The sequence below is a fragment of the Micromesistius poutassou genome, assembly GCF_964030765.1.
Source record: "Micromesistius poutassou genome assembly, chromosome: 2".
Classification (NCBI taxonomy): Eukaryota; Metazoa; Chordata; class Actinopteri; order Gadiformes; family Gadidae; genus Micromesistius; species Micromesistius poutassou.
Genome location: NC_140272.1, coordinates 15,559,642 through 15,584,378, shown reverse-complemented (window position 1 = coordinate 15,584,378; position 24,737 = coordinate 15,559,642). Strand labels below are relative to the sequence as shown.

Sequence of the window (24,737 nt, the reverse complement as noted above, 5' to 3'; positions counted from 1 at the left end):
GAATCCCATCTAGGTGGGCTTCTGTTTTAAGGGGGGGATGTGACGACCCAGGTGGGTCTTTGACCCCGCCCTGCTGTTTGTATGCCTGTGTTGCTCTCCCTACTAATTAGGAGATTGTCGGCAGGTGTGGGTTGGGCCGGGAACTCAGTATATAGAGCCTGCCCAGACAACAGACCTGGCTTCTCCCTCCTCCAGGCATTTGATTTCCTTTGTTCCTTTGTTTGTAACACATGGACTGATCTTCGCATGACCTTTTTGGTTACTTTCATTTATACTGACTTGCACCACACTTATATTTATTTCAAAATAAATTCTTTATTGTTGTTGAAACAGCGTGGTCTCTCCAGTTTATGTTGCATGCATAGAGCCAGCATGTCACATATGGGATCCTATGAATCCTATGGCATCCTAAATGGCATCCTTTTAAAGCTGTTTATTAACCTCATGGTGATAAATAAACATGCAAAATTGTTTAAAATGAAAAAGCTGGTTTATTGTCTATTTGTGTAATTGTTATATATATGTATAATAGGATTTCCTTTGTAAGAAAAACTCAAAATGGATGTTTTTACACATGAATGATTCAATATAATATTGACTTAGAATTCTTAGTGTGTACAACTAGATTTCTGAAACTTTCATTGTTATGAAAGACAAGTTATTTGGACCAAAAAAACGTAGTTGTCTCAACTTTGAAATTAGCTGGTACAACTATAAGAATTAAGTTGGCACAACTGTGTCATATTTTCTTCAAAGCGTAGAAGTTTGAATTTATTACAGTGTGGCTGCCTGGTTATCATTCTGAAGCTCTATTTCGTTTCACTTCATGAGTCAGTCTCAAGTTTCTCCCATTTTAACCGTTTTATCAGAGACTAGGAAGGATGCTTCCCCCTTAGTGTCACAAATCAGACTTTAGATTAATAATTTAGAATCTGATGGCAGACATGCTCAATTCAGGGCGCTGCACTTGTTCTCGTTTTATATTTGTTTCAACCAACCATTCGGCTGGAGGCGGGAGCTGTAAGTGCATAATGGACAAACAAAAACTAGGCCAAAAAGCTAGAATACTGTAAATAAAAAATAAAGTGTGTTGAGTTTTCAAATCATCACCATGTAGACTGGCCTCTGTAGAGGCCAATCCACTTCTGAAAGCTTCATCCACTCGCGCAAATTAGTTTCTCTTTGATAGAAATATCATAAAAAGTGTAACTCTGGCCCTTTCAGTTTTTTGTTTCTCCCCCTGGCTCTGTGCCCTCTCCCTCCAGGAGTCCTGCTACAACATTGTAGGAATGCTGCATCCGAGATGACTTCCACCTAAACCAATCTCTCAGTGGATAACGATTATACAAGAGATGTAGCTAACTGTTGTCGGTTTTACGGCCAATATTTCTGTACGTTTCTTTCAAGACAGCTGCAAAATCCAAACTTTCGCTACAGGAGTCGCCGTGTAGTAATTAATTGGTGGCCACGGTCGGTCACACAGATTCCGTCATCAAGTCCCGCCTACAAGATGCTGATTGGCTAGGTGAAAATCCGGTAGAGCTGAGCAGCATCTCAATAGCAACCAACAGCGGATCCTGAGATGGAGAACTCTTTTAAAGTAGGCGGGATTCAGGGCCTGGGGCCAGGCAATGCCATTGGAATTAATTGACACTATGTCTTGCCAGAGAGAGGCTCTAAACCTCTGAACCTAAGATGAAACTGTAAGTGTGCATAAAATAAAGAAAATAAAAACATATATAATAATCAAAATAAATATTTTGGCTGATATGGCTGGTATGTTTGATATCGTTTTCACTGAAAGATGTGTTAATTGGATGTTCGTATTGAACGTACGATCCTCCTAAGCATGAGGCAGTCGTTTAAGTAGTAGTAATGCAACAAGCTTTAAACTGACTCAGAACTCTGAACATTATCCACGTTCGTTTCTGCCGATGTTACATCACACCTTACTCACAGAGTCGATTTCACGCTCAAGGTTGGCTATGGCTCAGTTATTTATTTTCAATCTGAATGTCTCATTATTCTATTCCCCGCCTGGCTGTTATTAATATGCTCCTCCAGGCGAGACAAGTTTTAAATGAAAACGTTGCCATCAATATTGTTCGAGGCCGTAATAAACCGACTTGGCTGTTGGCTGTTGAGTTTCAGGAAAGCAAACTCAAATTCCTCCCAAACCTCGGCTTTATTGAAGGACCCTCTTCATTAGACAAACAGGGTAACAAAAGAATTTGGAAATTAGCTTAGCTCCCTTCGTCCTCTGCTTACTTTGTGAAAGAGGTTGGCTGGAGAGAAGGCCAATTAGGAAGACAACACACACACACACACATTATCACAACAGAAGAAACAACATCATGTTTCAGAATAACCATTTAGGAAACAAAAACATGCAGGGGATACAGACAGACAGACTGATAGAACGCCACGTAGGAAACAATAGTCCAGCTGCATTTTAAAACGGGAGAAGGATGGAGAGAGCAAAGTAGAGGACGGTGTATCGGTTGTGTATCTTACCTGATGGAGGGCGGTGAGGCCGTCTTCGTTGCACAGGTCTGGGCCCACGTTGTTTTTCAGTAGGTAGCGAACTGTCGGAACAGGGGGATTGAAATTGATTAGAAAAAAAACTGTGTGGGACGGTTCCCTTTTAATGCTTTCAATAGACTGCGATCCATATTTTGTTGTCCTCATCTGAGTCACCAACACTAACAATCTTTTCTTTCAGCATCAACCTTGTAATTCACAACTTCTTTGCACCCAGGACCATACAATTGGAGAGTTACTAAACCAAGTTGTTATGCTGGCGAGTTATGAGTCTATAAAGGAATCTGTTCATTCATTACAGGTCACAGCTGGGGGTCAAGGATCTGGTAGAAGATAATTTTGCTGTCCCATAAAAAGCAGCAATAATACATCCCCACAAAGAGGATGGTCTAATGATCAGCTGTTTTAGGGCTTTAGCCAGCCGACCTTGAGAACAGGTGTTTGTGTGTCAGATGTGTGTGTGTGTGTGTGTGTGTGTGTGTGTGTGTGTGTGTGTGTGTGTGTGTGTGTGTGTGTGTGTGTGTGTGTGTGTGTATCAGGAGTGTATGTGGGTGTGTGTGTGTGTCAGGAGTGTGTGTTTGACAGGAGTGTGTGTGTGTGTGTGTGTGTGTGTGTGTGTGTGTGTGTGTGTGTGTGTGTGTGTGTGTGTGTGTGTGTGTGTGTCTGGGTATGTGTGACGTGTGTTGCAGGAGTGGGAGTTCGAGTGTGTGTGATGCAAGTATGTGTTTGCATGGGTCAGGAGTTTGTGTGTGTTTTTTCGTATGTCAGGACTGAGTGTGTGCATATATGTGATTGTGTATGTTCAGAATACGTGTGTGTATGGGATTGTGTGTGTGCGTGTGTGTGTGTGTGCGTGCGTGTGTGAGACAGATAACCTAACGATGCTCTGGGATTACGCTTTTTGTCTGATCCAATAAACCCTGCGTCTGGACTCTGAATCAATGAACACCAGCCCTGTCAACACAGCACCACCTGTGCTGTGGCTGCTACCACCGATCACCCAACCACTAGAACCAATCAGAACCAGGGCAGCACAGGATAGGCATAGGGTTCCTGTAGACTTCGTGACCATTGTTGGCAACGATGATAACTAAAACAAGATGGCCTTGAGGATGAATCAGTCTGATGTAAGTCTGAGTAAGTTCAAAGCTGGGAACAGAGGAATGAATGGAGGAGAACAGAAAGGAGGGAGAGATTTTTGGATGATTATGGCCATTGTATTACCATTGTACGCAGAGAATAATGTTGGAGTTGAAGCAAGTAATTTGAAAGCAGCATGAATGGGAAAGCACATAACACCACGTGCACAGTCACACGCATATGGAACGCATCCGTGGGGTGCAGCGAACACAGAAAATGCTATACTTTATTATACTCTACAGAAAGTAAGCAAAATCCTATTCCAGGATTATGATGAAAATTGTTGCAGACCGTAGCGGTGAGATGGAAACATGAACATGAGCCCCGCACACACAAATACACACACAGTTAAACAGCCAAAAACAGGCCTAATCTGTGATGACAATTACGTGACTGGCCAAAAACGGCATGAACGTTTTTTGGACACACATCGCACATTGGCTAGAGAGTGTGTGTGTGTGTGTGTGTGTGTTTATTTGTGTTAGTGAGCGAGTGAGTGAGTGTGTATGTGTGTGCATGCATGGTAGCACATAATTGCAAGTACAACTGGAATAGTGGGAATGAAACTGTTTATGTATTTGAACTATTAGTTAAAAAGCTCCCAATTATAATAAGTTATGTCCAGGGAGTCCTATATTGGCAAACCCATGTGAATATATTAGCAAATGACAAACAATAATTGCTTTGGCAAGAATCAAATTAAATAAGAGTATGAGGATTTGTACCGTTTTAATGTGCACTCCAGTTTTGAATGAAGAGAAAACAATTTAAGCATTGGCAGTTTCTGAGTGAACAATAAAACAACGAAGACCCAACACATGATATGGATTTAAAGGTCTCGTGACATGCCACCAGGTGTGAGTGTGATTAGCCACTACAAGCCATTTTGAAAATGAAATCTGGCTCTTCTGAGATCACAAGTAGGCGTGTCCACCTAGATGTACGCTGGATAGATCAGTCTACCAGCCCACCCAGTAGACTGTAGCAAATGTTGCTCATCTATCCGTCACACATCTGGGTGGACACGCCCACCTGTGATGTCAGAAGAGCCCAATTTTCAAAATGGTTTGTAATGGCTAATCACACTCACACCGGGTGGCATGTCATGGGACCTTTAACAAAAATAATAAAATAAAAAAAGCTTAATCTGTATACACTTCTGACAATTTAGGTGCACTCTTTACCTCATACCTAGCCTAGTCCTAACTAGACCTTCGTACTCATTTCATTCATACCGATGGTCTAGAACTGCTATAGAGACTATCTACTAAACCTATTGGCTCTGCCCAGTGCCACTCCGGATCTGCCTTAACCAATCGCTAACGTTTGGTCGTGACGTATTTCATGCTTAGCAAACTCCTTCACCACTAACGGAGCCAGCTGAAAAATTAAACTTTTCCCGAATCCCGTGGGAAGAACCGCCACAACATCTTGACCACCAACAAAACTAAGCAAAGCCTGTTCCTGCTCCGGCTTTAATTTATCGATATTCTGCAGTTTCCACAACAGACCGAATAGCTTCGTTAGCATCTTTCTCCATGGTCTTCCTGCTGCTTCCTGGTATTCGTTTGACTACAACTGAAACTCGCGCACGACCTGTACGTCACTGTTCTCAGGCCGCACCTCCTGTTCGCTGATTGGAGGGACAAACTTGAGGGAAAAGAAAGCGTGCGAACATACACTACACCCAGACCGAAGTACTGAAGGGAAATGAAAATTGAGCGGAAGTACGGAGGCGGGTGGAACCAGGCTACCTCATACCTGCATTCTGAATCCTTTGACATGTTGTCGTTTAATTACATTATTCATCTACTTAATCATTTTTCCTTACCATTAGTGCTTTGATATTGGTCCCAATATAAGGTCCATTATAATTGTCATTTATTATTTTTCTATTATCATAATGTGCTGCAAAGCCCTATCCGGGTGCCTGCGGGTATGTGGTCTGTCCCATACCCATACTGTGATATCTGTGCAAACGCATTCTTCTATTTCCCCCTATTTGTCTGAGCATGGAAAAGCAATCATCTGGTAACAGCTGCCATATGGCGGCTGATGGTGGCAGGAGTCAGATAGCTCTTCTCCCCCTCGACATAATGGAGAGGTGTCCGCGGGAGCACAAGAACATAATGCATTAGTAAATATGCATTGGGAGAGGCAGAAGAGTTGCAGGCTAGCCAGGGAGGGAGAGATGCACAGCACAGGCCGCCGGGCAAACCACATATGCAATGTGTGTAAGTGAGTGATGTGTGGAAGACTTCAATTTTAAATTGGTTTGAGGCTAAAGCAGCACGCGCGCGCACACACACACACACACACACACACACACACACACACACACACACACTAACTCAAATGAAAGAGAGAAATCCCAACACACTCTGAAGCTAGTGATACAAAACGAAATGTGCACACAGATACAATGAAATGAACGCAAACTGTTGCTAGAGCTAAGGAAGCGATAGAATGCATTGGCACGGAAGAAACCAGCATCTTAGTTCCGATTGCTCTTTCTATGAAGGTTCAAACGAGGTGAGGGATGATGATGGTAAGCATGTTGTTGTTGGTTTAATGTATTGATGGTTTCCGTTCGCATGGATCTGGAAATTGAGAGTGGCCCTGGGACCACAGAACGCCGGAGCCACAATGGATGGACTTTCAAAGTGGGCTCATTCTGCAGCCATCTTTCACTGCTTGCATTACGGTTAGATTACATTGGGTTTCTGTGTGTGTGTGTGTGTGTGTGTGTGTGTGTGTGTGTGTGACAATCTCCATAGTACTGCAGAAGACAAACGCAGACGCAGAAAGGAGATTGCTTCCGCCAAAAAGGTTCCACCCAAACCCACCATCGCCACTGCCCACCCATGCCCACATTGCCCCAAAATATGCGGGTCCAGGATCGGCCTCCTCGCCCACCTGAAGACCCATAAGGACCAAGAAGGAGGACGGACATACTCGACCTCGAGTGTCCGCCGATGATGATGATGGTGTGTGTGTGTGTGTGTGCAGGGGTGCACATAACTTTTTTAGTTAATTACTCAGGTGAGTACCAGGAGATGTTGTTCGGTACACACTCCTCATGTAGCGTCGTTTTAATAACATCTGATGGTATGAAACTTCATACCATGCTCCACCTTTTTGTCAATACAACTGCAGCAGCTTGACCACGGAGCCATTGAATGTCTCAGAGCCACGGACGTTGCGATCAGCTGATTTCAGTGCGCTAATCATTCGTTTCGAGCCACGGCGCATCTTCATCGGCACAGCCACTATTTTCTCATGCTCCGTTTTGCCTTTTTTCTGCAGGTGGCGAAACGCAGAAGTAGACAAGATACACGAGTAGTTTTGTTTTGATGACCTGACGGTGAGTTACGCAAGAGCGTGGTAGTGACACAAGTGACGTTACGCGTCGCTGATTATGGGCGCGCATGCATACTTGCGTACCAGTTATGCGCACCCCTGTGTATATGTATGTGTGTGTGTGTGTGTGTGTGTGTGTGTGTGTGTGTGCCTGCGGCAGTCAGAATGCAGCATCAGGGTCATGTTTGTGATCTGTCACGGGGACACATATAGTTGTATTCACACAAACACAGATGACCCCTGCATGCTGACATGGTCAAAAACTGCTCCCAAAACTTCACTATCCTGTATTTAATAATAGAAACAGGTACGGGGGGGGGGGGAAACCTGCCGGTAGTCAGCGTTTGTGTGCACTTTGCTGAAGTACACTACTACACTTACTTTTGTGTCTTTTTGTAACCGTTTGCTGATGAAGAGAAAGTGAAAGAAAGAAGACGGAAAAGCAATGTATCATAAATCATTCAAGCGAAGGGAAAAGATGAAAACATAAATAAACACATTTTAGATTGTGTCAACATAAGGTCACCCGCATAAAGGAAGTAAACACACACACACACACACACAGAATGCAGACATGCGAGGAGTCTTGAAAAGTCTTCAGAATGGATCCCATATGCCTAACTTTGAAGGATTGCCACGGGGATTACCTCACAGACCCCTCTGAATTCCATAAGAGGGAGGGGAACATTCTGGGAGATGGTGGAGCTGCCACGCCCGGTCCTCCTCTAGAGATAACAGTAAACATCAGCAACTAACAGGAAGTCATCCCCCCTTCCTTCCTGTTATCTTGGAAAACCTTGCAAAACAGTGTGTGTGTGTGTGTGTGTGTGTGTGTGTGTGTGTGTGACCCCTGATAAGGCCATTCTATTTTGTTTGGTTATTGGATGCACTCTCGCTTATTAATCGCTTATTAACGCTTATTAACAACCGATCAATTCATCAATCGATGATTGGATCGTTATTTGAACCTAAACAGTCACACAGCAGCACTGCTGGAAAGCCCCAGTTTAGACTGTTGGGCCTGAACTACACACCAGAGTTGTAATGTGTTTCTTGTCAGGCGGGAACAGGTGCCAGTTAACTCTATTCTCTGACCCTCTAAAATACCCCAGACGTTCGTGACTTCCCGTGCAGCCAGGAAGACGATTTCAGCAAAGGACTCACAATCGTCTAAGAGTCGCTCACCACCACATCCTGCTCTCGATCTCTACCAGATACCCTAGAAGCCCTCGCTTTGTACACTACACACACACACACACACGCACACACACATCGTACTATGCAACGGTCTTATGTGTGCGTTGGCCCCTGGGGGAGTGGATACGTGTTAAATAAAACAACAGACACGCACAGCGTAACAATGGCACACAGCCAGCCGCTGATAAGGTAGGCCCCTTGTGAGCAGCCATACGAACAGTTGGACGTATGGAGAGGAGATGGTGGAATTGGTGTTTGGCTGTAACAGCCTGCAGATGAATGGGCAACCGATGTTAGTTTTGCAACGGCCAATGTCGATGCCTTTATTTAGTGACTAGGACTGCCGATGGCCTGCATTTAATGTAATAAACATGTTAACATTAGGAAGACAATGTTAACAGAGGAAATTAGGAAGAATTGTAAGCATATTTGTGTTGGCAGACTCGGTTGCAAGACAAAAAAAACAATCACAGTGATCAAAGACATAAAACACTAATAACTTTGTTCACTGGCATCACACAGCCTGCTCGTATCGTCTACTGACCAGAGGCGACACTGTGATCGAGCGGAGATACCATCCCGCGAATCAACTACTATCGCTCATTAAACACAATGCCAAGTTATGTCTGTGTGTTGAAGCACACACACACACACACACACACACACACACACACACACACACCATACAAGCAGAGGAAAAAAGACAAGCACAAAATTTCAGAAGCGTAATGTTAGAAGTCCATAACGTTTATTCCCCAAAACGTGGTTGGCAAGTGGATGACGTTAATGCTAGCTTTGGACTCTTGTTCACAGAAGCCCACTTGATGAATCGAGGCCATCTCGAGTCCATTAGCAAATGCGACCAACTGTTACTCATGTCGGGTATAACTAGCAAATCAATCACATTTGATAGCAGATTGTTGACTTGAGACGAGACAGTATGGGTTCATCAATCCTGTCTTCACTCTCTGCCTCATCTGATGGCAGGTGCTGCTATAAAGGGCTCACTCGCTTACGCAACCATCCCAAATGGCAAATTGGATCAATGTTTTACGATATCATTTCTTCAAGCCCTGTCTAAACTAGTCTAGGAATACAGACAATAAGAATAGTTTTTGTTATTAAAAGTGGCTCATTTAAAATATTGAGCTTTGAAAGCTCAAAATTGAAGCCATCACGTTATCTCTCTGTTAACATTACATAACATAACATCCAGCATTGGCCTGTTTCCCACTATTCCACCACTGACGTCTTGCCTGTTCAAAGTACAAGTTCAAAGATCAAAGTAACACTATTCTAGAATAAGGAAAGTGACCCAAGATGGAGGGCTAACGTCGTTCCACGGCTGCCTGTGGAAATCATCAGTATATTGCCGTTGTGAGGGTATATACTGTACATGCATATGACAGATATCGGCCCGGTTACTCGGCCAGCCAATAAAGCAGTGGAGCTCATGCAGAGTGGCTCTAACCTGCCATTGGCAGCCTGTTGCCCTTCCTCGTGAGGACTGATGGGGGTGGGGGGGGGGGGGGGGGAGAGGGGGACAGACCCTCAGGTGGAGTGAGGTCGAGATCAGGATGTGAGATATAAAAACAGCTGCGTGTGGCGCCGCCATACCACAGACCCCCCTGGGGAACGGTCCGTGTTAATAAAAAGTCTAAGTCATACTCCACAACCGCCACCTTTTTACACTAGCCATCTACTACTACTACTAATACTACTTACTTATGCTATAAATGCAAACTTCCCTGCTACAATAAACTCTCCCTAACTCACAGTTTCCATGGAACAACAATGGCTATAATGAATAGCAATTTGAGATACTGTCGCCAATCTACGGCTACGGTTCCAAAAGTGGGACACGTGGGAAGTTTTTAAGCAGAATGACATTGGCTTTAGTAGGACGTTAGGAGAGAAGATGGCTGGTATAATTAGCATTGCACTGTGTGTTATAATTATCCTGCCACATGATGAGCTATTAGGAGACTTTAATTGTATGTTCCCTTGCTCTTACTGGTGTAGCTGCTAAAGCAGTGGCAGAATAAAAAATATACAATGAAATACACGTTGTTAAAAACAAAAACAAAAGAAATACAATATACAAGCGGGGATGTGTACTACCGAAAACAGAGTGCATCACTTTAGAACAGAGTGCACCACTTTAGATGCTTAGTACTATATGCTTTACATGGCGCTTCAGAACATGCGAGGAGACTGAGCTAGTCAGCCTTGTGGTTTTGGTGGAACAGGATGTTCACTAGCATCACTAGTACAATGTCATGCATCCGATTGTCCACCAAAATGAGAAAGAGACCGAGGTAGACCTGCAAACATTTTGTAAAGATAAGTTTGATGGTCAAAAGAGCCTTCCTCTATCTGAGAAGTGTCCTTCACCGAAGCTATTTGACTTGACAAAAGAAAAAGAAAATTGCATCCCTTTGTGCTTTGTTACAGAACTGGCAAATACAACAGCTGCCAGATGTCTGCACAGGGTACGCACAAACATCTTGGAGAGCAGACGTCAGCCCTTCACCATGATTCTAGTCAGGATCTAGTCAAAATCAAGGTAAGGAATTCTGAACAACATATGTTTGGCAACACATGAAGCGCTTGGTAAAATAGCAGTACTGTCACACCTTTATAATGCTGGCCTATACATCCCTGCAAGTTATAGTCGCTTTTTTTTAGTAGGGCTGTGCCAATTTTTTTAATAATCGTCTGACCAACAGTGATCAAATGAGCGAATAAGCTAGATGAAATATAGTACAAACTGAACTGGAACGCCACTGTTGTCTCTGTCTGCACGGCTAAAGCGGCGGGAGGTTTGGTTTGAAAAGTTCACCTGAACAGCGTGGGGTGACTTCTCCACTCCCTTGTGACACGACAATCAGATTAGGCTGGGCTCTTAGTCTCCATGTATCTCACGAGCCCATTTGGGCCCGCTCTCTGCCTGGAAAAAGTCGATTCATAGTGCATATCTTCCCCTGCCTGAATCGGAGCCGGCGGAGACCGCTGCTGCGGAATTGCGTTTTTATCATCTATCATCACGTATTTCTTTTCATTTCTACAGTGTTTTTTTAAATAACACAAAAAGCTGAAACTAAAATATCAGGATTATTCTGTGACTGCCAGTGGCTTTCAGATCCGCTGCCTTTAAAGTCTGTTTGAGCGGCCTTAAAGGTTCGGTAAGGCACACAGCTTCCAGAGTCTGAGAGTAGGCCTACTTCCAATTATCACAAAGCCAATGGTGGTTTGGGCACTATCCACCCGAAGATAAATCCCAGAGGCGTTGTGGGTGAGGCAACGCTATAAAGTAAAGACAACACATCTAGAGAGAGAGCGAGAGAGAGAGAGAGAGAGACAGAGAGAGAGAGAAAGAGAGAATCATTGACTCTTTGTATGGCATTAAGATAGCTTCTGCCATACATATGAACAACACGTACCTCTTTTTCAATCAAATCCACAAAAATCATCAACATACTGTTATTATTTTATCTTGATGACATCCTCCCAGTTTGAGTGACATTCTTCCCAAAATTAAATCAACACACTGATTTTCAAACTGCTAAATAATAGCTTTACCACAGATAATCCAAATTTTCAGATATAGCCAACCATATGCGCTGTTGAACCGGCATGGTCTTGCCATCAGCAGTTTATGCTTTTAATCAGGCTTGTTTGAACCCGTTTGGCGGGACGGGCCTAATCCCACTCTCTTAATCCAACGGGTTATCGCAGGATTTATGGTCGTCTCATGCGAGACAAAACAATCTCTGGCACATGGACGCAGAGACGGCGTAGGAGCTGGGCTGAAAGGAGCACGCGTTTTAGGATGATTGCTGATGATGAGTCAAGGACGTAATCGACGGTGCATTTTAACTGCCCCTTCCACACACACACACACACACACACACACACACACACACACACACACACCGGCATCGCTGTCTTGAGTGAATGCGACTCGCAGAATGTGAAGCAACAGCACCAAAAATGTAGTATGTCTGAGTGCAGGATGTTTTGAAGGCCAACAAAAATGAAAACCCAGATTATTTGTATTATTTTCAACAAGCCCAAAAATGCCATTTTCATTATTTCAACAAAAATAGAGTTGGGCTGTATCCATCAGTACAGATACCAATGCAGATCCCCGTCCTCTCCATCACCAGAATACACAGCACATGGTCAGTCACACCTCCGTCCCCCAGCACCCCACCGCCCCCTCCCTCCCCCCCCCCCCCCCCACCCCCCCCCCCCCCCCCATGTACGTGCAGCGGGAGCAGCAGCAGGAGCCGCAGCTCTGAGGATGCCACACTTGATCTCAGCATAAGTAACCCCGGTAACTGTGGGACATGCTTCCTTCCTGCCGTTTGATTCCTTCCCGGCTTCAGTTACCATGGTAATAGGAGTTACCAATGAGTCTTGCCCCCCCCCGGGGGGATTGCGATTGAAATGAGGAGGGGCATGGGGGGGGGGGGGGGGGGAGGAGATCTTGATAAGGGCTTCAGACTGAAATAAGATGGCAAACGGTACGCAGTGTCCAAATGAACGAGGGTTAGTGGAGAGAACATAAAATGGTAACTAGTCCGCCGGGAAATGTGGACAGTATTTTAATTGTTGAACACGAGGCCAACAGACTGTGAAAAAACAGGGCCCCCCTCAACTTTGAAGCTTCGTGACACGCACTGACCCAGAACACCCGTTTCCCCCCCCCCCCGGTTACAACAAGGTGGCCGCCGCCAAAATACAAATTATTCCACGGCCCACTTCAGCTCACGTGTCTCAGTGACAACACAACCCCCACCGTCACGCCACATCGAAACGCCCCCGAGTGAGCGCTCCGCGCGATGTCTTTCAAAGCGGCTCCACCAATCGCGTGGCGGACTTTGGCCTCACCGAACGTCATCAACTGCCGTTCAACCGCCTGGGCCGGCGTCTAGAAGCAAGATGGCCGCGAGGTGAAGGACGAGCCTCCATGGAGAACAACAAGCCCAGGATCCCCGTTGCGCTCCACACAATGACACGAGCACGGTTGCGGTCGGGGGCCAGTTAGTGGCATGGAGAGGACCCTCTTTAGACGAGGGCATGAGCGTCTGCCAGAGAGACGGCTGTGGAATGTTAATTTGTCGAGAGAGGTTGGGAGTGAAGAAGAAGAAGAAGAAGAAGAAGGGGAGAGAGTAAAGTGGGGGCTGGTGGTGTGACCGGTGTGTGTTTGTGTGACTGGGGCTTGGTGGTTGATCCTGGACGCAGCTCAGGGAGGAGAATGGGGACGGTCATAATGACGGGGGCGGCAGGCGGGCTGAGATAGAGGGGGATTTAGCACCACGGATCGATGGGGTTCAGATACAGTGGAGGGAGACAAATAGCCCTCTTAGAGACCTTGAGATGCACCACTCAAAATGGAACCCACACTGACCCACACCCACACTGACCTCGCAAAGGGATTGTGGTCCTTTAACTGTCCTTCAAACTCATTTGCTATGGTGACATCGTCCGTGTTTATGAACACTGGAGCATCAGGAAGGGAGTCTTCAAACTGTATGCTCATCATAAGTTACTTTTACACTTTTAAATTCATTCTGTAAAGACAGGTGAGAGCTGGTGAGAGCTGTTCTACTTATGTCGATTTTTTCCACAGCTCCCAATGCGCTGCAGCGGCGTCCCTGCATAACGTAGATCAATGAGCGTGCGGGGGTACACACATGAAGACTCTGGTATCAGATTACCAGGAAAACTCACAAAATATGACCAAAAGGGGGGGAACGCGTCCACCCACGCAGACAGGAATGAGGTCAGCGAGGGATATTTGTGTAATCGCTGCCGGATTGATCGACATTCTCTCCAGTGAATGGCTAAGTCATTTCTACTGAGAAGAACATTTTAAGCACCGTTTGAACACAGAATCTTTCCTGGTTCAGACAAAAGGATTTGTTTTGCTCTGGTAAATAGTGAGGCAGCACTTTAAGCCATTATAAGAAGGGAAACGGTGGGTTTATGTCTGATTGTCAACATTTGAACGCAGATATCTGAGTCATCCGTTGTCGGGATCCGGCTGTTTCGGTTCTACCCACTCGCTGTTGCCCCAGTGTTCGCAGATTTCTGTCTCGATTTCCCCAACTACACGAGTCATGCCTGATAATATTCAAACCGTTTATTTTTTCCCTCCTGATTCTACCGGGGGGGGGGGGCTGCAAAATCGCGTGCGTTGAGACCCCTAACATGGCACTACAATCAGAGCGCACCGTAGCCCAAGTCACCCCTTCTCTCCCCCCTTCCCCCAAATGCGTGGGCAGACTCATTATTGGAGGGCTGGTAGCCTGGTGGGCAGGGTGACCCGATGTTCAAAACCACAGAAACACAGTCAAGCTGTCACATCTGACAACCATGGCTGAATTCTTTGCTCTGGCACTTTCAGAAAATGCTCAAATTAATAATGACATTGATTTCAGAGAAGCGCCTTGTTTCTTTAATGAAAGAAAGTAAAGAGGAATAAGTAATCAAGCAAGCAATGAAACCGAACATCAACAGATTTATATACAAGTCAAATATTGTTGAACACAGAGACCTATATTATAATGCCAGGAAACCTCCAATATCAGAGCATAACATGCAATAACAGGCAATTCAGTGATTCTCCATGCCTTTTGCTCTTCCTCCTTATTATCCTTATTTGTCTTTGAGCTACTCTGTTGCTGCCATTTGCATCTGAGCAGCAAAGCCTATCATCTCCCTCTACAGGGATTCCATCTCACAGCTCTGACAAAAGCCCCCACAAGACCTCATTTAAAAACAAAGTATCAGACACCCACTCAACCTCCTTCAATACGTCACATTCAGCCTGGTCGCTTGTCAATGAAAAATGATAATAAATCAACCCCAACAGAAACAAAATGTATGCTTAGGAGTTTCATGATGATACGGCAGTGGGAAGGATGGTGGAGTTTGTGGCAAAAGCTGGGTTTCTAACTAAAGGGATTGAGGGAATAAGGATTATGGAGTGAGGCGGTTGTTAATAACCAGGATTCGTGGGAAAGAGCGTCCATTGGTGCACTTTGGGTGTGGTCTTGTGAAAGACAGACAACGTTGTCACATGTGAGGGTAAGAGTGTCATGTAAGAGAAAGAGAGCTGTGACAGAGCTAATTATGCTTTTACTGCCCTTCAAGACTGTTGGCTAGACACTATTTGGGAAGGACAGGTAGACCGGGGTAGTTTATTAGGATCCTGCTGCCTCAATGAGATAGTGTATTATTAATGTCAGGGGGAGAAGAGACAGGGATTTAAAAAAAAACATAGTAGGTTAATGTGGTGGATACTGAGTTTTCTCAAATATGTTTACTCTGGATAAGTACTGACAATGTGTGACAATGTCCGTTTTAAATCGTTTGGTTGAAGCTCATCTAAAGGGACTCATGAATGCCTATTTAATAAAAAAAAATAGAAGGTAGAAAACTAATAAGCAAAGCATTTACTTTACTAGATATAGGCTGAATAATGGACCCAGTTGGCCAATTAGCTTACATATCAGTGATGACTACGATAAATGTCTGTGGTTCGAGCCACAACAATTTAAACTGTACATGCATGGCCACAGAAATATTCAAATTTGTTCATTTTGGCCAATGGTTTGGATATAGCCCGATGTCCAAAGCTCTTCATGTGCAGCATCAACAAACATTTACAAACGCTAACCAACCCCTCTCCTAGATAACAATTTTTGGTAATAAAATAAGTGTATTCTTAAAACTTATTGTTCAGTTTGTAAGAAAATCACGTTTTGACCTCGCTTGATGTCAAAATCGCTTGTTCAATAAAACAACTTGTAGATTTATATAATGTCGTTATTCTATGAAATACTGTAACAGTTTGGTCACTTCTGTGGTCACACTAAATAGTCTAAGGCAGCCCCCGACGGATACTGGATTTTAGGGGGCGATACAGATATATTAGAGAGTAAAAAGTTACAATCAAAATATTGATACATCAACCAAAATATTAATATATTGATATATTCTATATACATATATTGTGGTATCCTGGGGGTGGAGCAGCTCCCTGGGATTTGCTGCTCACACTTCAGCAACGCTTCAGGCCACTGCAACATCACATTAAAACCATGAGCTAAAGGCATGGGTAGAGCTACTAACCTAACACAGAACATGATGTAAAACCGTTGCTCAGGTAAAGCATTTAGAGGTACAACCACTGCAGTAGAGGATTTGTAGGGAGGTGGTTACATTTATAAATCTACCACATATTTAACATTTTCATATCGGCAAAACTATACGCCGATACGATATATCTCGGCCAATAAAAGCAGCCAACCAATATACCGGCCGGGCTCTAGTCTTGTGTGTGTGTTAGTGTGTGCGTGAGTTTACTAACGGTGTGTGTGTGTATGTGTGTCGGTATGTGTACGTACACGTGTCTGGGTGCGTGAATGTTTGTTTGCCTGTTCGCAGTGTGCTCATGATGAGAAAGGCCACAGATCGTTGTAGTATGTAGTATTTTCATTGGCCTCGCTGACCCCATCCACCATGCCTCCATTGGACGGCAATTCCCCAGAGAGTCGCAGACATATCAGTCTGGATGGCACAGACAGATTGCGATGCTCCCATCGGTAGCTTAACCTATCTTAACAGCCATTCAACCTCCCACTTGGGGAAGACAGGGGGAGGTAGGGGGTCCACAGATGGATGACAAGCCAGTGAAGACCGGACACAGGGGCAGGACTCCAAATCCAGATCCAGCTCATCCTTTTTATTGGCTGTATAACTCAACCTCATCCTTATCTTCTCCCCCCCCCTCTCTCTGCTATTATCACTTTATGGTGGAGGGGTTCGCTGGCTTTAACACACACCAATGCACACAGGGACAGTGATATAAGACGTAAACAAACACCGAGACACATCGAGCAGACACCTCTGTATATAGTGTCCCTCCGTGATTGCACTTCTCCTCAGGTCTGACCTCCCCCGTGTCAAATCCCTCCTCACATTGTCTGTTGAGCCAGCCAGCCAGCCAGCCTGCACGCACACATCCAGACGTACACCCACACACCCACACACCCACACACATAGTGACTGGTAGCCTTATTCCTAATGGGGTCCTCCTGGGGTCACAGCGGCATGGCATCGGTGAACACGGCGCCGACACACACACGGTCACACACACACACAAACTAAGGAAAGTGTACACACACACACACTTCACGGGATCAAAGGGAACCCACCGGGCCACCGATGCAGCCAATAAGCGTTTGAATCAGGGCCCATTCGACAGAAATCAAGCGCTGCATCGTGTGCGCTCAAGAGCAGCCCTGTCTGCCCAAGGACAGACTGCACACTGTCTGCCAGAGGTGATAAGTGGATCTGCTTATTTCTGCCCCTGTAATCTGCTAATCAACTTTCCACTGCCACACGTTGGGCCGTGTGACTTGCGCTGTTGAGATATATGCAGGGGGTGTCGTTTGCACTGCAGATCAATTTGACTCATTCATTCAATGTTTAATGTCATTGCCTCCCTCTAAAGTGCCGTCCCCACCATGTTTAATTTATTTCAATTTCACAATATTAAAAACTTTTTTTCCACTTGCACGCATGTAATGTGCCGTGATCAAACATTGGCAGAGGCCACGAGAGAAGGGATTAGCAGAATGCTGTGCTAACCAGCTGCCAGAGGGACTGTGTGGGCCGACCTCTCCCTCTCTCCCTCTCTCTCTCTCGCACTGTCTGTGTGTGTCTCTCCATCTTTCTCTGCCATGTCTCCCACGTGGAGTGATAATGATAGACACTGTTTATGCTACAACACCACCAGCCATGGAGGACGACCAACCAGGCGACCATGGATCTTCTGTTCCCACGCCAACTGCAAATAAAGCTACTCTAAAGTCTGTCCTTGTTCACCGCATTACACAGTCAACCCCAGGGCACAGTTATGCCTAGATGCAGTGCCTGCCGTTTCCACCTAAATGAAGAGATGAAGAGAAGAAAAGGCCAAAGGAACCTTTAAGAAGATGTTTTAGGCTGATGGGACATACAATTTGAAGAAACAGTATTGATTTGAATGTAAAACAGTATCCTATTGCATTCTAATAGACCTCTGAAGAATAAGTCCCGCCTCCGAGGCTCCTGGTTCCCTCGGCCAAATGTCTATAGGAAATAACGTGAGGTTTTTGAATGATCGTACATAACAAACTCTGTAGGTGGCGAGGAAGTAAAAGCTGCGTCACATTTTGAACTACACACTTTTTCCATCTAGTTTCCACTGGCTTTTTGGATTGTCGGTGCCGTTAAAGTAGTTAACTACTACTTTAAGTAGTTAGTACTATTATGAAGAAGCATTATGCTAACCCGGATCTGCACAGACTTAGGACGTCATGACTCTCCCAGTCAAGGTTGCATAGCAACGGCAATGTTTCATAGTTTGTCTTCACCGAAATGGAGTTCAGTGGCACCAGAGCCCGCCTAGAACTAGCTCCCGGTTAGCATTAATAATCGTTTACTACTTTAACGGCACCAACAATCCAAAACCCCAGTGGAAACTAGATGGAAAAAGTGTGTGGTTCAAAACGTGACGCAGCTTTTACTTCTTCTCGTTATTTCCCATAGACATTTGACAGAGGGAACCGGGAGCCTCAGAGGCGGGACTTATTCTTCAGAGGTCTATGGCAAAATCAATGGGCCTTATACAATGGAGTAACTAAGTGGGTATTTGTTGACGCTTTAAAACAATGCAATTCGTTTTGATTGTCCGATCAGCAAAGAATCCCAACACTGATCTCTCGCAGCTGTACACCCCCTCTCCCCAGTCTGTCGAAAAATCTGTCGAATATTTTGTCTTTATCTAGTGAGAATAGGGGCCCATTGATCGTCATCCCACTGAATGTTCCGCGTCCTGCACTCAGACATTCTGAATGGAACAAAGTTGAAATGGCACTTCTCAATGTTAGATCACTTAACAATAAGACGTTCATTATAAACAAACTCATATCTGAACGTAAAATTGAGTGCAGGTTGTTAACCGAAACCTGGTTAAACAACGGCAGTCGTCATCTCCATGTTATAATTTTGAATTCTTTACAAGGCAGGGGAAAAAAAGAAAAGAAAAAAAGCGGTGAACAGCTTCTATATCTGCTGAAATATCCCTATTGGTGATTTCTGCTGTATGTACTATTAAAATCCCAACCCCCTGTGCTTGTTTTAACAGTTTATAGACCTCCTGAAACAGTGTCCTGTGTTTTTAGATCAGTTCACTGAAATGTTGTCTATTGTCAGAGCAAATTATGACAACATTATGGTCGTAGGCGATTTTAATATACATGTTGAGAATACGGCTGACTCTAAGGCCTCTGAGTTCCTAGACATGTTGGGTTCAATGGATTTTATTCAACATGTAAATGGGCCGACTCACAACTGCGGTCATACACTGGATCTAGTGATAGTGATTTCAGACCACTCCTGTATTTTTTTCTCTGTGTTTTTAGCTTCACCCAGCCATGTTACTGAGCAGGTTGTTAGGAAATGTGATCTTACACATTGCCGAAAAAATTCATTGATCACATCAATGACATACCCCCACAGATTCTTCCTTCCTCTTGTGACGATCTAGTGAACAATTTTAATAATAAGCTGAGGACTACCATTTATGCTATAGCACCAGCCAAACTTGAGAAGATTAAACCGAAACAGATACCCCCATGGAGAACTGGGGATGTTATACACATAAAGAAGAACTGTAGAAAGGCGGAACGCAAATGGAGGAAAACCAAGCTGCATTCACTATGACGTTCTTAAAGAACAGCTCACTATCCTGAATAGAGAAATAAGAAAAGCTAGACAACCTAATTTCTCAAAGCTAATTTCCCAAAACCAGAATAACCCCAGAGTACTTTTCTCAACCATTTACAGTCTCATAAATCCTGTTCCAAAGAGCCACTCGTTTATCCCCTCAACATCAAAATGTGACGAGTTTGCAGCCTTTTTCAGATACAAGATAACAAAAATCTGGTTGGATCTGACCCCTGTTATACTAAGTGTATACGAGCCCCTGTCCCTCTGACCAAGAATACTATGAATGGTTTTCATGCTGTTGATGTACAAATGCTCAGGAACGAAGTGTTACAACTAAAGCCCACCTGCTCACTTGACCCTATCCCCACCACCTTTTTTGAAACTGTGTTTAGTTGTCTAGAGGTTGAAGTGCTAGCGATTGTAAATCACTCACTACTGACTGGTATTTTTCCCATGCCACTGAAAACTGCTATTGCGAAACCTCTCCTGAAGAAAAATAATCTGGATTCTTCAGTGCTAAACAATTTCAGGCTTATTTCAAACCTTTCATTTGTAAGTAAAATCATTGAGAAACAAGTATATAAGCAGCTAAATGATTATTTACATCACAACTGTTGAGAAGTTTAAATCTGGCTTTCGTCCTCACTACAGCACTGAGACAGTGCTAGTTAAAGTTGTTAATGACCTAAGAATGAACATGGATGAAAAGAAACTCTCAATATTAGTACTTTTAGTCTTAAGTGCTGCTTTTGACACAGTTGATCATGACATCCTTATACACAGACTAAAGCACTATGTTGGCCTCTCTGGTTCAGTTTTAGACTGGTTTAGGACTAATTTGTCCAGCAGAGACTTTTTTGTCTCCATTGGTGAACACTTCTCGGCTAACACTAGCATAAGATGTGGGGTTCCTCAAGGCTCCATTTTGGGACCTGTCCTGTTCAATCTGTATATGCTACCACTGGGAAATATCATCAAGTAACACAGGATTAATTTTCATAGCTATGCCGATGACACACAACTTTACATATCTTTATCACCGAATGACATCAGCCCTATCGATAAACTAGTTTAATGCATTGATCATATCAATGTGTGGATGTCAAGTAATTTTCTACAATTGAAGAAAGATAAGACAGAGGTCTTTATTTTCAGGGCAAAGGACCAGAGAGAGATACTGTGTACTAATTTAAAATCCCTGGCACAAAACTCCAAGCCCCTAGCTAAAAATCTTGGTGTGATCAGCAATGTCCTAAAAAACACTTTCTATCACCTTAGGAATATTGCTAAACTGCAACCGTTTCTCACCCAGGCAGATACTGAGAGACTAATGCATGATTATATTTCTAGCAGGCATGATTATTGTAATGCTCTCCTATCTGGCCTACCTAATAAAGCTCCAAATAGGCTACAGGTCATTCAGAATGCAGCAGCACGTGTGCTGACCAAGATCATCAGAATGAGTGCACACATCTCACCTGTTTTAAAGTCCCTTCATTGGTTGCCTGTCCTATTTAGAATTGATGTTAAAATCCTCTTATTGGTGTACAAAACACTCAATGGACTAGCGCCTGAATACCTGCTTCTAGTGTATACTCCAGAGATGGGGGACTCGAGTCGCCAGATTGAGGACTTGCTTGATCAACAGTGATTAAAGACTTGACTTGACTTGGACTTGCTATCCATGACTTGAGACTTGACTGAGACTTGCATGCATGACTCGACAAGTCATTGTTGTCTTGTAATCTCTACCAAGTGACGCACGCGCACCCATAACTCTAGCGGTAGAGTGGCCGGCTGGAGCTTCGAAGATGGAAGGTGTTAGTACGAGTCCTATTGCTCCTATAAGTCAGAAGTGCCATGAGCTTACTGTTTAAATTATATTATCCACAACACAAGCACTCAATAGTGTTCAGAACGGGGACACACAGTTCAATCTGGATTTCAGAGAGTCAAAGCCACAGCTCCCTCCTTTCCCCCAATTCCTTCCCCACCATGGCCAAGATATTCCCCACTATGAGTCTTTACTTGTTGTGGAAGTAGAGTCGGAGACCCGACGCAGTCTTTAAGATTCATAATATCAGAGAATATCCCCGTCAGTTCGGCCGCGGCGTAATGAATGAATAAAGATTGTTAACACGTCCGAAGAAAAAACATTTGTTTTAACAGATGAGATCGAAGTTACTATTTTACAACCTCGTTGATGAGCAACATTTAGAAAAACATGTACTTTTAATTCGGCCTTGGGTGAAATCGAAGCGTAGTGTGTACAGTGTGTAATCTGTACTGAATGCATGCACACTCCCGCGGCCGTGGATACAATTATTATAAGGGGTAAGCATTCTCTCTCTCTCTCTCTATCTCTCTCACTCATATCCAGCGGCCGTGGATACAATTTTTATAGGGGGTAAGCATTCTCTCTCTCTCTCTCTCTCTCTCTTTCCCAAACATTTTAACTTTTGAGTGGTCATTGGGGAATTATGGAGCACATTGGCACATTCTCTTTCAGGGGATGGGGATGTTAATGAAACAGGGATGTTTTTTTATAAAGTCCAACTACTCGATGGTTTGATGGTTCTGTAGTTTTGTTTGTCTATTACTTTGTCTATTACTCCAGGCATTATTCACTGGTTGGAAGGTGATATTAAAGAAATGGAATCCCAGCAATCTTCGATTTAATTAATTATAGTGACTGGCATGTATATTGATAACCCAATGGAATTGACTTTGCATAAATTTGGTAATTTAAACATGTAGTTTATCATGTTGATTGCCATGTCAAGTTGGCACAACTTACAGTAGCTTCACATGTAGTGAACTACTTTTGCTGTGTTTGTGTAACTTAGCTTGCTACATTTGACTGGGTGGGAGCTTCTGTGTAGTGAACACACACACACACACACACACACACACACACACACACACACAGGGTGAGGCCTCTTTGAAATATTGGACATATAAGTCATACTTCAAGTTCGTTCTTAGTTCAAGTTAATTCTTTGATGCACTGTATTTTGCGACATATTTAAATATTTGCTGCAAATAAAAGTCCAGCACTTTAATACGGTTGTCTACCAGCTTATTATATTTCTATGATTTAACTTGTGACTTGCTTGACCTAAGCTATGACTTGACTTGACCCTCACAAAAAAGACTTGGGACTTGCTTGAGACTTGCACATGTGTGACTTACGCCCATCTCTGGTATACCCTCTAGATCCCTAATGGCGCATTTCCACCAGAGGGTGCGGGTCGGTTCAGTCTGCAAAGGTGCGGCACGGGTCGTGTTTCCACCGCCAAAAGTGGGCGTGACCCGGACTGAGCCGTATTGAGCCGTACTCGTCTCACAGTACCACTCCGTTGAGGTACTGAGACACCTGAAGGCCGTCCGGCTTAAACCCCGCCCTACTACTGGTACTGGCGGCGTTGGAAACGCGAGCCGTAACTGAGTTGGGCTATACCGCACCCTCACTACTCGGCTGAGGCATGCTGGGTCCGAAGCTTAGCCGCCAGTGGAAATGCGCCATAAGGTCCTCTGGCACTGGCCTTTTAGTTGTTCCCCGGGTGAGGACAGGGACCTACGGGGAGGTGGCTTTTAGTGTCCATGGTCCTCGCCTCTGGAACAGCCTCCCACAGGAGCTGAGGACATCGCAATCTGTGACCACGTTCAAAAGTAACCTTAAGACATACCTATTTCGCTCAGCTTTCTCTTGAATCCATTTCTATTACGTTTTTTTTATTTCTATTTTTTATATTTTTATATTTATCATTGATTTTCACTATACTATTATATAAAAATTGTACTGCTGTATTTCTACTGCTCTGTTAAGCACCTTGTATTGCAACTTTGCACGAAAGGTGCTTTATATAAATAAAGTTTGTATTGCATTGTATTGATTGAAACTCAGTTGATTGAAAGCATTTCCTCACACACACACGCCCCATTATGTTTTGTTAGGCTAGGTTTCTACAGTGAACTTTAAGTGAACCATCCCATGAAATGTGCATTTCCAGGTTTCTTACAATAGGGGTGGTGCCGTCTATTTTGTGGAAGAATAATTTGTCAGTTGGCCAAATCTTTGACTCTGCACCTTTACTGTAAGCAGTGAGGAACCCAGACCATTATCTCGCAGTGGAATCCAAAAAGCTTTTAGCAGTGGTAAATATAACCCAACACAACAACACTTTCATCAGTTCTTAATAAAACACTAAAAAGGCCCATAACAGCATCACATCCCAGGAGAAAGGATTTCTATTTTGAGTAGGACTAGAAGAAGTCACCAAAGTACAGTTTGCTTTTATCCAATTAGGCTAGCCATTTATCACCTGCTGGTTCTCTTATCTGGATTCGGTTACTCAGCACAGTGAAGACCTACAGACTATACACTGTACAACTCAGTGATTCTACCTCTGTGTGGAACTGGATGGTCTGTGTGCGTGTGTATGTGACATGTGTATGTTTTATAGCTCTTTTTATGTGTTTATATGCTTTTGCTTTATTTGCTATAAGAAAAAGCGAGGCAGGTCATCTTCTGTGCACCTGTGTTTTTTTTTCCATCATGAAAGAAGAACTCTCCAACAAGCAAGGCCTGCTTAGACCCTTAGACCCTGCTTAGACTCTGGCTGCTAGATTGGTTCCCCCCCGATTTCTGAACAACACCAGAATAAAATGTGTGTCTTATCTAAGAGATAGCCGTCTATTGAATCTGC

The 24,737-nt window shown here is 44.0% G+C and overlaps 1 protein-coding gene across 2 annotated transcripts in view; it reads right to left on the bottom strand.

Moving 5' to 3' along the window:
- Nucleotides 1-24,737, bottom strand: part of ppp1r16b (protein phosphatase 1, regulatory subunit 16B) — a 64,418-nt gene that overhangs the window by 22,489 nt on the left and 17,192 nt on the right. For both annotated transcript variants that reach the window (XM_084464627.1, XM_084464628.1), the window contains exon 3: nt 2,515-2,585. In XM_084464627.1, coding sequence (XP_084320753.1) covers nt 2,515-2,585 — 71 coding nt within the window. The remainder of the gene's footprint in view (nt 1-2,514; nt 2,586-24,737) is intronic.